This window comes from Cydia fagiglandana, chromosome 17 (genome assembly GCF_963556715.1).
Source record: "Cydia fagiglandana chromosome 17, ilCydFagi1.1, whole genome shotgun sequence".
Classification (NCBI taxonomy): Eukaryota; Metazoa; Arthropoda; class Insecta; order Lepidoptera; family Tortricidae; genus Cydia; species Cydia fagiglandana.
The window spans coordinates 3,452,611-3,468,488 of NC_085948.1; the positions used below are offsets into that span (position 1 = coordinate 3,452,611).

Sequence of the window (15,878 nt, forward strand, 5' to 3'; positions counted from 1 at the left end):
ATTTTCGGTACAAAATAGTCTGCCGTTTTTTGCGGGGGAGGGGCACATCAAATGTATAAGTACGTCATGTCAGATAAACGTCAGTCCATATATACATATGGTTGACATGTGGTTGACCATTGGCCGCCTATTTTCGACAGAGGGGAACGCCTGTTAATGGCGGCTCTATTGTTAATTACTCCGAGTGTCTTGGTGATGTCTAAAAGATATTTAATAGATGTCTATTTCAAAATCCGAATCGGGCCCCGGGTAGACTATCTCGCCGCGAGATACTGTCGCGCCAATCATGTGCTAGCCCGTATGATACTGGTCTATCTCGCTTTCAAAAGAAAATACTTAAATTTAAATAAGCTACGTATGAGCTAATCATTAGGTATTTGTTTCAATTTAAAATTTCTTGTTATTAAAACGAGTCCACAAAGAGTCGCTGGGCTGTTCCAACTTAGTGAGCATTTACTACACATAAGTTTTTATTTTATTTAGATTGATATTTATTAATAACAAACATTAAGTTTCTGACGGAAGATCAACGCTGCGGTCTCCGCAGTATTTATGCTAAGTCAGCGCCTATTCTTTACCACAACACACCCCTCCCTCTACTTAAGTAAAACATGTCAAATATGTAAATTGCTATTACTGCTATTAGTGTAAAATTGTATGTTGCCTTTTTCTTTTTTTGTCTCTTGTTAACTTTCTTTTTGTCTCTTGTTGTTATTTATTGTGTCACAAAGCATGTAAGTTGTGGTTGAATGAAAATTTTATCTATCTAAAAAAAAAAAAAAATATATTTTTAACTTCTAAAAAGACTAATGAAAACCTAAACTTGTGCTTTACCCAACTGCAAGCTGCAAAATTGCATGGACAAATTATAAATGAATTCATTCATAAAATGGGCATGCAAAATTTGCTCTTAAGTATACAAAATTATGGAAAACTCTTAATTTTTAAGAAAATCAGATACACCGTTAGGTATGTACGAGTACATATGTGTATTGGCTATCTAACCCTACATTCAATATTCAAAACAAACAAAACCAGATTGGAAAAATGTCCTAAATCACATCACAAATAAGAAAACGAACCGAGCACTGAAAAGTCCGGAATTCGCGTTTCACTGTGCGCGCGGACGCGCATGCGCGGAGCTATAGTCGACTAATGCGCGCTACGCCGCTACGGAGATCTACTTGGGGTTAGGGAGAGGATCTGTGACGAGAGCGAGCGTGAGCGGAGGCGGTTTTGTAAACGCGTCATCTTATGAAAAAGTTTTTGTGTAAAGCGACCAGTTTTGTTTCTTTTGTGTGTATTGTTATTGACATCGGGCACATCTTATGTTTTCCATGGGCTACCATAATATGATTAAGTATGATCTGATGATTCACTTACTACAGATACTTTTAATAAAATCAAAACATAATACGCGATGAGCAAAGGGCGGATATTAAGCCGTGACTTATGAATATAAACACAGATAGATAGGTATAACCTAACCATTGATAGATAGGCCTAATCTCGTCGTCTCGTACCATGGTTCTTGATGACTACACTATTAGATGCTTACTGGATTGCTACAAGTGCACTAAAATAGGTATATTGTATTATACATAGGTATTCAATTTTACTTAGGTAATGTTGTAACTTTACAATCGTACTCGAAAACCAAAATAGATAATATCAATCCAACACTGTTACAAATAAATAATTTGTCTTGTCTTGTCAATCAGAAATCAAAATCCGTTAATTCCGCTATACCGAATGTTCATTAATTTTCCGCTTCCGCTATTCCAGATGTTCCTCATTCCGCTTCCGCTTCGCCTATCACAATATCAAATGTCTAAGCATCAGTTACCCACTTATCGCTCTCCTTCAAGTATGTAATTATTTTTTATTTAATGCTTTATATGCCGTTATTGCGAAAGGTATTAATTCTATTTTAATTAGAACTATCTTCACCAAACTTTATTATAACTAAAGATATTAAAAATGAAAGTTGATATAAACTTATCATAAATAAAAAAATGTTACGTGTATTTTATTAGTAGATCATAAAATTATTAGTTTTACGTATGTTACGTAGCAATTATTAATGACGCGCTTTGTACGCGTATGTTGTTGTGTGTGGAACAGTAAACCGGAAGTATGGAATACCAACATACAAAGTATACAAACATTCACGCTTCTTTCTTCTCAAGTTTATGGCATTGAACATTTTTACACGCATCAAATATCGTACTTTTATATTACCTATATGGTATGTGACAGTAATCATTTTTTTCCTTCCCTTTTTTCGGGAAGGGAGTGGGAAAACACAAATGGTTTTTTCAACCACAAATTTATGTCACTTTAAGTAGACCCTGATCATATCCACAATAAAACCAGATCAAATTCATAACCTGTTACTACAATCAGAATACCCCTACGGGTCATTGTGTATGGAGATATTGGAGATTTCTGCATAAACTTAATCAATTTTTAAAATATTTTATGAAATAAACAGAATAAATTTTAAATTTTTCTTTGATTGTCAAAGCGTAGTTTAACATTAGATCATTTTCGTGGGGTACATAAGTATATACTAAGAACCAAATGCAGATTTGGATTGTGTATGCCAAGTTTCATGTAATTTCAGCTAATCAGTTCGATTGTATGGCGGCGGTTAGGTTCGTGTGACTAGTGTCTACATACTTCTAGGACTTGTCTCTTCAAACTTTAAGCTACGCAACAAATAGTCACGGCAGGCGTGGCTCACTCCGCGATAAAAGTACATCCGTTCCACCCTAATTTTGGGGAAAGCCATAAGCCGCGCGTGGCGCTGTCGCCACCTAGCGACCATATCTGTGCTGATCGTAACAGACGCGTTTTGTTAGAGAGTGAGTCTTCTGTACCTAGTACTATTATTTATTCTGTGGTCACGTTTACTTTATAGCTTGCACAATGACTAAATTATTCGCACACCAACCTTGCATCGAGGATACTAATGAATGATAGACATTACGAGTAGATGATTAACATTAATTAATACGCATATAAGTATATGCCATGCGTTGCCGGAAATCCTAGATCAATCTAGAAAATCGAATGCATACAAACTTACCAAAATTACCTTTGCAGGTAACCGGATTTTTATACTATATTTTGGTTAAAAAAATCACATAGTCCATTTTTCACTAACTACACTTACCCAAAGTTTAATTAAGTATGTGAAAATATTTTAAAACGAATAAATTATGATAAATATAAAAAATATTATTTAATAATAATAACACGAAGGTTATTTCTCGGTACTAGGTATGTATTGTTTAATTAAATTTTGATTGTTATCTTTATGGTTCCGGGATATAATAAATACCTTTGAATTCCTTCCTACTTACTTAAAAGTAAAAGTACCTACATCAGTCAGCTGGAGTAGAGTATTTGGTTGAATTGTTAAAAATTGACTAGGACAACATTATTTATTTATTATTAGGTATCTTATCATCTTGATATAATTATACATTATTTTTTATGTTAATAATAATCTACTGCTTCTTCTTGATAATTTATTTTACCTAAACTAAGCACGATATACACTAAACACGACATTAAACACGCAGACTTCGTGTATACGTCGATTAGACCCATTCTACAGAGGTGCAAACACAAAAGTTGGATCATATCGATTGGAAATGATAAATTATACGTTTCACTAATAAACATCTCAATCACAAACTCATGCGCAACATTCATCAACGGCAATAAATTACCATCCCCCTGAATACCACTATTTATGACCAAGAAAGTATTTAAGTGTAAAAATTATAACGAAATCTAGAAAGCGCTGGTTTACCAACTAAAACTAAATAAGCGTAACTTTACATGAAGCTAGTAAAATGCCAAAATAAACCTTAAAACAACTGCGTAAAGTCTACTAACGGTCACGTAAGTTCCAGTTTCGTAGTTACGACGTTCTGCGATTGGTGGTTGACGTGATGCGATCAGATAATCGCAGGCGCATCTTTACAGTGCGCGATCCTGGTGCCGGCGGTGCGGGCGCAGATCGCAGATCTGATGAACGGGGTCAGGAGTTTCACCGCGATGTCGAAAATATCTTAGATGTTCAAATAGGACTACTACTAAAATTATAAAAATAAGTGTTAAGTATGCGAGAAGCATATCGTGTAGCCGTAGGATGCAATGGGTCAATTTCTGAACACGATTTTTTTTCTGTCCGTGATGAAAATCGCGGGTTAGCATCAGATAATACTTACCATTTTTTTTTTACATAAAGAAGTCACACTTTCACACCGGGTTCCATATGAATTCACTGATTAATTGGTTTTTAGAGTTCACTTAAAAATACCTAAAGGCTCAAATTACTACTCCCGTGCCCTGTCCGGAATCTACTTTTGAGCATAATGAAAAATCCTACGAAAAATTCTACGTTAGTATCACTAATTTAGTGTCAAATACTTAAACTAGATGATATTTACTATCACTGAGCACATACACTATTAACTTCATTGTGGTAAATAACTCGTGATCGAAGTTTAAATTTTGTCCGAGCGCGCGAGTAAAATTTCGTCGGCAAAACTCAAAGGGCTCTGACAGCCGACGTCTGTATCTGAACCGCCTCGTGTCCCGCCTCACCTGTACTGGCAGTATTCGGCTGTTTCTCAAACCAAGCGGATGTACGTCAAGCTGCGGCGTGTTCGAGCAAATCGCATAAGTATTTCGGAATCCGGGTGGGCGACAATTTTTTTCTAATTTCGATGCCCCTTATAAATTTTATTTCCCACATAGCTTTTCAATAACAATTGTCATATTTAGGGGCCCTTTATGTATCTTTATGTAGGAGATAACATAACAGTTTGGTTAAACACGATTTAAATTTTTGGCGAATTTTTTTATTACGAATTCTAATTTCTGTGCCCTAATTCCCATGGAATATTTACCTAAAACAGCTGATTAAGTGGCACGGGAATTAGAAAGTATTACATTTATTGTCAACAAATTTTTAATTGGGGGCACTGTAAGTTAATTGGCAATGTTTACGTCATATTATTATTACATATATATATATTGGCATTGAATATATATTATATGTAATAATAATACGACGTATATCTTTCTATTTTACATTTAAGGAAATCTCAAAGAATGCACAAAAATCTATGAACGGTTTTTTAGTATAAGTACTATAGTACATACTTACAGGGTGGACCCGAATAACCCGGGCAATTTTAATACGTAAGGTAAGGTGGGGTAAGACGACACTGGGGTAAGACTATCACTTGTATGGAATCCTCGTACTGTTAGTCTTGCGCCACCTTATCTCATTCATTGATCATATTATATAAATATAAAACAATTTTTGAATTATTATATATTATAAAACCCGTACCTAAGGTTACATGAAACAAAATGAATCAAATTTACAATGTTTTTTTTTTTTTAAAGTGACAGCTGACAGCGTAAGCCGTATAAAGTTCAAATATCTGGGAGACCGAGCTTTGCTCGGAAAACATATACCTACCTAAAAACTCAAAATTGCGCCTTTTTCCAGAGACACCTAGCTAGATCGATTTTTCATCCCAGAAAACGCCCATATATGATCAAATTTCATCGAAATCGTTAGAGCTGTTTCCGAGATCCCCGAAATATATACAAGAATTGCTCGTTTAATAGATTAGTTGTTATAAATTAGCTTTTCTAATAGGTACAAGAAAAATTTAATATATCCTATTCTTACTATATTATAAATGCGAAAGTATCTCTGTCTGTCTGTCTGTTATCTCGTCACGCTTAAGCCGCTGAAACAATATCATCTTGATAATACATATTTGGCATGGAGATAGGACATAGTTTGAGGCCTGAAGAAGAACAAAGGATCTGGGGGCATGGCAGTGCCGCCGCCAAGTCGAGCAAAACAAAGTTGCACGGCCGTACCATTAAAATCTCAATAACATTATATCTAAATAACATTTAATTTGAGCATGTAGTCTAAAAATTAATACACTTTAAAATCCCTTAGTTTTGTCATTGGCACAATCACTCTCAATCAATATTATTTTAAGGTACTTCTAGCATACCCACAAGTTCCAAATTTGAAACGTAATTAGGTTTTAGCTTTTTAAGCCAATAAAAATCTAATAATACTGCAATATTAGTCACGTTCTAAACATAACTGCATAATTAAGTTTGTAATCCTATAGAAATATATGCGATAACAACGTTACCTTTTAGTTCTTACAATTAGTAGGGAAAGTAAAGGTACACTACGATGGACAATGTGAGTATGAATAAAGATGTATATGATATGTATATACATAGTATCAGTATGGTTTGGGTATGATTACCCGAAAAGAAGGACAGCCTACAAAAAAAGATAGACATAGACATAGACATAGAACAATTTTATTCAACATCACATGAAATGACAGAGTTAACAAATAATGTAACACATTTTAAAGAAGATGGGAAGATGGGATTCTATCAAAAAGAATTCATGTAAAAAGATGCAAATCTCGCAACGCAGTTCTTCTACTCTACTACAAAAAAGTTTTGGGATGTAATGTGAAACCAAGTCGGTTATTTTAGTCAGTGCCAGGGGGTATTTTGTTAGCAAGTTTTTTTTAGGAAGATTATGATATTTTTGAGAAAATACTTAACCAACCTACACTTTGAAGATTTTCCCGCAGGGCAGGGACACCCGGTATACCTATGTGTAAAGTAAGGCGGGGTAAGACTAACTTAGTTTATTTTGATCGAGGCAAGACTAACAGTATGAGGATTCCATACAAGTGATAGTCTTACCCCGGTGATAGTCTTACCCCACCTTACCTCATATGTGTTCAAACAATTTTTTGGGTTATTAATTTATGAAGGCAGCATATTCGATTTCTTCAGATTAACTTACACAATAACTTCTTCTCACTGTGCCCCTATTTATTTTACTAAGAAAGAGAGATTAGTTGCCATTAAAATAAAGGAAAGGATTAGTCAAATACGTTTTTAGTGTAACATACTTTCGTAGATTTGTCGATCGAAACTAAAATTAAAGAAGGTAAATATGTCCGATGCCACTTCAGTATGGTTGCAGTATATTCTTGTAGATTAAAATATACATAAATAATAGTTTTAAGTACCAAAATAAGTTAAGAAAGCAATTCTCGTGCCATGTTCTAATTTCCGTCCTAGTAAAATCTAATTTCCATGGACACACTAATTCCCGTGCCCTGACGAAAATTTTAAATTTAAATAACTTTTATAGTTTTATGAATATTTTTATCCCATAAGAAAATTAATATTTATTATATTTTTTATCAAATTCTCAGCATATTTTTTTTTGTGTAATGTTGGTATTTCAAAATTCCATGGGAATTAGACAAAAATGCTCGTTTGGTGAAATTGACCCCAATGAAGAATAAAGACGACAAGTATACTTATTTACTTCAATATAAAATTTATAAATCAATCAACTACGAAAAGATTTTTTTTATTTAAAGCAGCTCCTGCAAAATAGTGTCTGTGCGGAAAGAGAAGAGTCATGAAATTTATGTGATCCAATACATTTTACGATTCTTATTGTCTTTCCGCGTAGACTAATGTGATGAAATAATCCATAGTGTCCATAAGTCCATAGTGTCATAAATTTGCTATATCTAATCTTATTATACAGGTCTGTATTTATAGACCGCCTGTTGGTTACCTCTGCTTGTGTTTCTGTTTTTTTTTTGTTTTGTTTTCTTTTATTGGAGTTTGCAATAAATAATATTTGTATTGTATTTGCTTGCTAAAATGCCAGGACCGTTCTTCATTCTTCTTCCTCAGCGAGTATGCGTCCACTGTTGGGCATACGCCTCTCCAAATCTCCTCCAAGCAGCCCTAATATTTGCTGCTTCTTTTCTCCAGAGTGGGCCTGCAATCTTTTTTTTGTCATCCTCCCATCTTGTTGGAGGTCTGTGATCTGGTCTTTTTGAACGAGGCCTCCACGCTAGGACAGGCTTGCTCCATCTCATATCATCTCTGCGACATATGTGCCCGGCCCAGGCCCATTTAAGAGTAGCAATCCGTCGGCCGATGTCTACTACTTTGGTCCGTCTCAGGATCTCCTCTTCTTCATTACTATCAGATATGTAGGTACATTACTTCTGGCTATATTGTTTCACAAGTAGTTTTTGCTATTGTGATGCATAGACACCATGTAACTAAACCTAACAAATTGGGATCACCAGTCAGAGTGACAAACTGTATTGCAATGACATTAATTTTCAGTGATTCGTACTCAATACGGACTCGTTAATGTAATAGACTAGCCCCGTTTTGATTTACAATAACGGTCCGAATCACAACAGGTGCGTCGTGAAATGATTGATAGGTATGTACCAGTAACTAATGTCCACTTATGCTCGATTCCGGAGATGACATGATGATTACATTGTAACATTTATGTTAATATGAAAGACAAGATCGATTGCTAGATAGTTAGAGCACTTTGGTTATATGTAAGTTTCATGGACCTATTTACCTACATAAAAAGAACACTACACACCGGTGCAGTACTTTATATTTTAATTATTACGGAGATACAAATAGCACCCCGTGAATATCGTTTAGTGAGATATAATGTAAATAAGTTTTGGCAAAAATTTCATTTTTGGTAGAAGCTTTTATCGCTGACTGTACTTTTCTTACGACAGATAACTAATACTCATCGAGACAATTCTAAAAACCCCTAATACAATTAGGTTCCGTTGTTTCATCACAGAGTTCCTATGGCCACTTCCTGTCTCTATTATCAGATCAGCTCGATGGTACCATATTGCATTGTTTTCCGATTTATACATGCATGCAAAATTTCAGCTCAGTTCCATTGATAATCGTTGGAAATGGCCATAAGTATCTGTCAAACCGTGATCATAATAGAGAATTATATTATTTTTATGTTTAACAAATATTTTAAACTTAGTGCCTTTTTAATTTTCATATTAATTTAGTAACGTCAAATTAAAAAGCTTATAACGTCCATTATAATTTCAGAAAAAAACATTTGTTATGTAAATGTTTAAAGTCTATTTCAATAGAACTTGCTAACTATGTAAACAAACCGCCATATTGAAATTGCCTCTGAATGATGAATTTACTAGTGATGGGCAAGACTCCTACTTACTACTTTACTAATGTCAAACCACATCGAATAATAAAATACCAAAAGTAAAAAACAAGTAGTTACTTATTTTTAATTTGTTTAATCACAATCAGAAGACAAATTAGCACTTAAAAATGATGTATTGATGTATTTTATAACCGCGGCGGTAGGTACAGAGCGTGGGTTGGGTGGTGTGAAGCAGGTTTATATCACAAACTTTAGTCACAACACTACCCATCATAGACAATTGTAGAATTTAAAAGAAACAAAACCGTCATTCCATCAGGTCGTACTAAGCGAACTTATGAAACCATTTTAAACTTTTAATTAAATATCCATGATACAGTTATATATTTATGTATTTTACGGAACGGACCGTTTCAATAGTGTATATGTGTGTGGTTTCAATGGTTTTTGGTGAGGTGGTGTGAAAATTTAAAGAGAAACAGTGATAAAACAAAGTTACGTTGTTTGTTTACATAGTTAGCAAGTTCTATTGAAATAGACTTTATATCATATCTTACACGATTGCAAAGCAGAACGTACATATACTCGTATAAGCTCTCAATCTGTCTAAATATCTGACAGAGCAATAATTTCCGCCAGCTGCAATCAGCCAATCAGATGCAGCTAATTAGAGCTGGCCAGGCTGCATGCCCGTTACGTGATCGCGCTGCACAGTTACTGATGCAAAAACTGCTAATGCACTTCTTGTAGAGCGGGGATAGAGTGGCTAAGATAAACTCTTGTCACAACTTTGCACAAACTTAGAACAATAAATCTCTCCCTTGAGACCAAACACGATTGAAATGTTTTGTGTGTTATAAAAGTGGAGTCTACCTCAAGTAAAAATACTGTTATTTGCGTGAGCTGCAGAAGTTTGAAAATAATAGACTGGTTGTAATGTGTGTTAACGCATTTCTTGTGTGGAGTGCTACAGAATATAGCAAGTATCTCTAGGGAAAAATATTGTAGTGAAGAAGTTATCTAATAAGGATAAATGCATAAAACTGTCGCTATACTATACCTAATCGTTTAAAAAATAGACCAAATGCTTGTTTATTGAGTAAAGAACTTTTAGTAGGTACTCGGCAATAAAAATCACTAGAGACCAGTTGCTCTTGTCGAGAATCCTGAAAAACGGATCGAAACATGTCAAGTGCTTATTATTTAACTTAATAGAGTTAGACCAAGGTAAGTTAGAAACGATTTTAATAGCCCAGACTGTGCAACTGTCCAACTGTTATTTTGGGATCATCCATTAATTGCGTCACACGAATTTCTAGGTTTTTTGATCCCTCCCCCACCCCCCTCCTTGTCACACTTGGTCACATTTAGCAAATCCCTACCCACCTGGTGTGACGTCACATTTTAGGCAATTTTATTTTCAACGAAATCGGCAATACTAACTCGGCATTATTTTTTTAATAAAAAAAAAATATTATAACATTTATTGAAACTAGATAATGTAATGTAATGTGTGTGTGATGTAGGTAATGTAGAGGCCCAACGGAGCCGACATGTCCCGTTTGATAAAGGTTCCTTTAAAATACGTAGATAAAAAAAAATGTCATATTTTCTTGACCCCCTCCCATTCCCTAAACGTGTATGTGTAGACGTAATTAATGGATGACCCCTTTAAACGACAACCTTCTATGAAATGGTGACACTTTACATATTTTGCTAAATGTTGCGGCGTATTACCCTAATTATTTACTCGCTCGTCTTGAAATTTGCCATGCATGAGCGGCCTCGATGAAAATGCAATCTAAAAATTAAATTTTAATCAATTTTACTTGCTTCATGCAATACTCGTACCTGTCTAGTTTGTTTTTTGTGGTTTGGGTGATTAGTGTTCGTTTAAAACGGATTACATCTGTTGGTTTTTATTCTTTGCAGAAACCGTTTGCTTATTGAAGCACACGAAAGGTATTTCGAGTCATTTCAAGGTCGTATCATTGACCTAACAAATCTAAATGGGTTTATTAAAGTTCGTATAGGACTCCTACTACTCCTAGTTCGTATAGGATTCATCAAGACTGACAAGAAACAAAATAAAGTTATTTAAAGAAAGTTGTTTAAGTTTATTAGCATTTATAAAGACTACGACTCTTAATCGAACTTTTACCTGTATTTACACTAAAATAGGTACATGTCCAAACTTGAAATCGAAAACCAAAACGTATGCACATATAAGACAAAAAAATACAAACAAAGACACTAAAACCTAACCTAAGTAAGAGAACCTAAGAACCTAAATAAGATGACATTTATCAATTCATGAGTTGTGTAATGTGTAATGAAGTTATGATATAAGTATTTTGATACACAAATATATTTTTAAAGCTTAAAAAAAAAGAAATATTATACCTACATAACAATTTTTAATTGTGAAATAGGGAAATACGTGCTCAGTTCAGCTCAGTTGCACAAATAACAACACAACACATCACACTCTAGTTATACTGATGTAAAGATTTATCTCCACGGAAGATTAAACTCCTAATTATATTTCCGCCATAAGAAAGAACAGGCACTAGTAAGAGCATTGTAGCGTGTTGCAATAGCTAAGAAATAGACGTAAAGATAGGGTTACCAGATACAAATCTGGTATGACAGCGACGGGGGGGGGGGGGGGGGGTCTAGCCAGCCGTAAGCGATATCTATGTATGCTTGATACATTGTTTATATTAATTTAATTTGGTTTACATTTATGTAAGTAAATTTGAATAATGTACATAATACAAAAATCTGCTAATTCACTAAAATTCCTGACATTTTCGTATTCCAGCCGCATTCCTGACAAACGGCCAAAATTCCTGACATCTAGTAAGTTACTACGTATAGATATATCCTTTAGATCCGTTAAATATGTTGTATAGTTTCATAGTCTATATACAGTTGTATTTACGACTAGACAGGGCGCTAAGCTGTCTTGTTTAGGGCCGATATAGACGGATTGCAACCCGACTGCAATTTGCAGAAGTTGCAGTTGACGTGCAGTCGGCGTGCAGTTCCCATACATGTTGCAGTCGGGTTGCACTCCGTCTGTACCGGCCCTTATGGTCATTATAATTGCCAAGGTATTGGTATGCAAGCGGACGCTATAGAGGTTATAATAGGCGCTGTTCTCAGGCAAAAGTGTATTTCTTCGATAAGATTTTGGTTTGAAAACGGACGCAATCTAAGGTACAATAGGCAGCTTCCTTAATTGTTAAAGCCATTTTATTAACTTAAATACTTTAAGATGGTGTGTACTTTCGAGACGTTAAGCGTGGTATAAAGATGCGTACGGATTGCGCGTACATTGGCACGCGTTGTCGGTTACGCGTGTCCTGGAACACCATGTCCGTGCTTGCAGCTACGCGTACACTCTAGCGAACCGCCATAGTCGATTTTTTGTACAATGTACGCGTGGACTGCGTATCCTGACTACGCGTAACACAGGAACGCTCTGTCCGTACGCAGCTTTAGCCAGCGGACGCACGCAGTCGAGACATCATTTTTTAGTTTGCAAACGGACGCAATCGAACTTACATTAGTCGCTATCCTCATGCAAGACTCTGAATTTTGTTAAAGTCCTGGATCATCAACAAAATGATTTCCTATAATTGGCTTCCTGTGTATCATTTCTATGTTAGTGTCATAGCTGTTGGATCTCCAAATGAATAAAAAAAATGTATGTAGTGGATCAATCTAATTATAAAAGTGTACTTACGAGACATCAGGCGTTGTGTTAGCCAGCAGACGCACGCAGTCTAAACAACCGCGCGCCGCCGCGTAGTGGAGCGCGAGCGCACCATTGTTGGCGCGCCCGTGCGCGTGCGGCATCGCACGACCACACCACCAGCCCTCGACAGCTAGGCGACCGCTCCTGGAAAAATATCGTTTAAATTAGTATTTATTGACTTTTAACTAATAGTTTTTTTTTGTAAAGGACCATTGCGAAATATACGTATACATGCGAAATATACAGTACATGTTAAATAAGAATAATTTATTGAGAAATCCTTATAATGTATGTTATACAGTGAATAACATCAATAATCAAATACCACTACCCTCTAGAGGGTAGTCCTATTTGATTTTGACATTTGCGGCCGCAATGCAGTCGGCAGCGGAGATGTTGCGCCGCAATACCAGTGCAGTATGAAACCGAACGGCTTGTATTTATAAATTCACCGAACTTTTCGGACCACCGGTTTAGAACCACTATTTTATAGACTTGATGTATTTGCCAAAATAATCGTGTATATTTTTTCAATATACCAAAAATAAGTAACGCGGTGATACAACGCAGTAAAAAAAACACGAAGTGAATAAGAATACAACTACCATTACGACGAGTAAAGAACATCAACGCGCGTTTAACATTAGTTAAATTCAGCGCCATCTATGCTTGAAGCAACGAACTAACACGGCGACTCGACTATTACAAATTATGTTTTCACTTACTTCCGCTACTCGATGGTAGATGGCGCTGCACGCTGTGAAATATCACAACACGCGCGTTTTTAGAATAAAATTGGAAACCTTTAAATACTTGTATTATTTAATGATAATAATGATCAATCAATTATTTTGCAATTGTATTCATGTCGCCAAAGCTTAAAGCGGTTTTTCTCCCATTTTCCTCTCTGGATATTGACATTATGGAAAATATATTTTCATAATTGGATGTATAATAACCATAGCTATGCCCCTATACGTTTGCCTTTTTTAGATTTATTGATTAAGGTAAAAATTAAGAGCGAAAAACAGATTCCATACAATTTTCAAATGCTCTTAACTCCTATAATATAATTAAAAATTTGAAAAAATCAAACGTAGGACATCGCTGTGGTTGATACACAAAAATTTTTTTCAATAATGTTAATATTAGCCAGAGAAAAAAATGAGGAGCACGTTTGTATAAACAGGCGTATACACTTTCGTCTTTAACTAACAGCCATTATGAATCAGTGCAAATAGTTGTCAAACAATTTGTGTAAAAAAAAACTATAAGAAAACTGGTCGTCAACGTCACCATGTCACCTTCGTATTATAGCATATTGTCACAATTTCACAATAAATAATACCGTATAAATTACAAATAAAATTCGGTCAAGTTATTGAGCAAATTTAATTTGAATTTGTTGAAACTATTTTTGTATTTTATCGTGAATTTTATTAGTAGGATAACTAGTGAGAAAAACAGAAATATTACAAAGATAATATTTTACACTTTCGGACAGTTACTAAGTAAAGGTTTCTATAACCATAACCTTTAATGTATGGAGTTTAATTTTATAATCAACTAACGAAGTGTGAGCTATGGTTTTAAATTAAATATTAGAAACATGTTGTTAGGTAATAGGGAAATCGAATATTTAAAAAATACAATAATGTAAAGGCGCCGTAAGTGTTGTTTAAATTATGTCTCAAACTTTTCTTTAAATAAAATTAGAAAAAAAATATTTATGCTTATAGAAAAGTCCGCTTAACAAACATAACTTTAACGTAACCCATAAAAGTGCTCTGTTAATTAAGATCAATTGAATTTCAAATGAAAATACATCTATTCTTTTTATCTCAATCTGTAATAAAATTCGCGAGTTTCTTCCATTAAAAAATAGACTTAAAACATATTGTATAAAGACTCAATATTCATTGAAAGATCGAGAGGCAATCTTAAGATAAAGTTGTCAGTACCGTAGCCTGGCCGAACGGTATGGTCAGTGCGTTATATTATTATGGTAGGTATATAGATGTAGGTCGTAATGAACTGTTGTTTTATTACAATTACACAGTAATTGACTGTAAATTAATGCTCCATTGTCGTAGACTCACTCCTCGCGCCTCGCGAGAATCAACCATAATAGCTTTAGCTTCCAACTAGGTTGAAAAAAAGAAAATGTTGTTTATATTCTTGATATCTTCCAAGTGCAGTCGCCATCAGATATATCAGAGCGGTCAAGGCGCTCATAAATGTAAGAACACGCCTCTATTGTCAAGACGTTAGAGCGCGATATTGTGAACACCTTGGCCGCTCCGTGGCCGCTCCGATATGGCGACTGTGCGTGTGGTCATTATGCACGCCTCCATTTTCCGAAATCGACGCCTGTTTCTATTCTAGTGGTAGAACACTTACTATAACATTATATAAAATCAACATTTTCAACCAATTATTTTTTTAATACATATTTGCCGCATTCCAATATGGACCAGTGGTCATATTGCACGCCTCCACAGTTCTGAGTAGTGCACTCACCTAGCCAGAAGAGCCAAAAAGCCAGAAGAGGTCATTTGCAACGCAACTCAATACTATGTCAACTAATCACGATTGCGCACATAGCATCGTGTGCTTTGAACTTGCCAGTAAATAGTGTAATGCGATTCTGTAGTTTATGAAACTTGAACATGCACGAAAATAAAACAATTCTATATACTTTTCACGCCACTGTTCGGAAATGTGGCAATAGATGGTCTAAAACCAAACTGGAAAGTAGGCAATAGCTGTGGCACCTGAAGCACCACTACTACAATGTTTCATTGTTGTCATCATCTGTCATTGGTGACAGTTCGCTACAGCAATGAGTGTAGCCCCCTCCAGACTATGCGCGTGAATCGCGGGCGAAGCCGCGAACGCGAATGTGGAGTCGATTTCGCTGTCTGCGAAAATCGACGCCACACTCACGTTCGCGGCTTCGCGCCGCGATTCGCGCACGAGTGTGGAGGAGGCTTATCATTTAAAACATAAAAATCAATAAAAGGT

At 35.4% G+C, this 15,878-nt stretch overlaps 1 protein-coding gene across 1 annotated transcript in view; it reads right to left on the reverse strand.

Annotated features, from left to right (window-relative positions):
- LOC134672990 (espin) overlaps positions 1 to 15,878 on the reverse strand; it is a 109,703-nt gene that overhangs the window by 69,830 nt on the left and 23,995 nt on the right. The window contains exon 2 of the mRNA XM_063530949.1: positions 12,843 to 12,998. Coding sequence (XP_063387019.1) covers positions 12,843 to 12,998 — 156 coding nt within the window. The remainder of the gene's footprint in view (positions 1 to 12,842; positions 12,999 to 15,878) is intronic.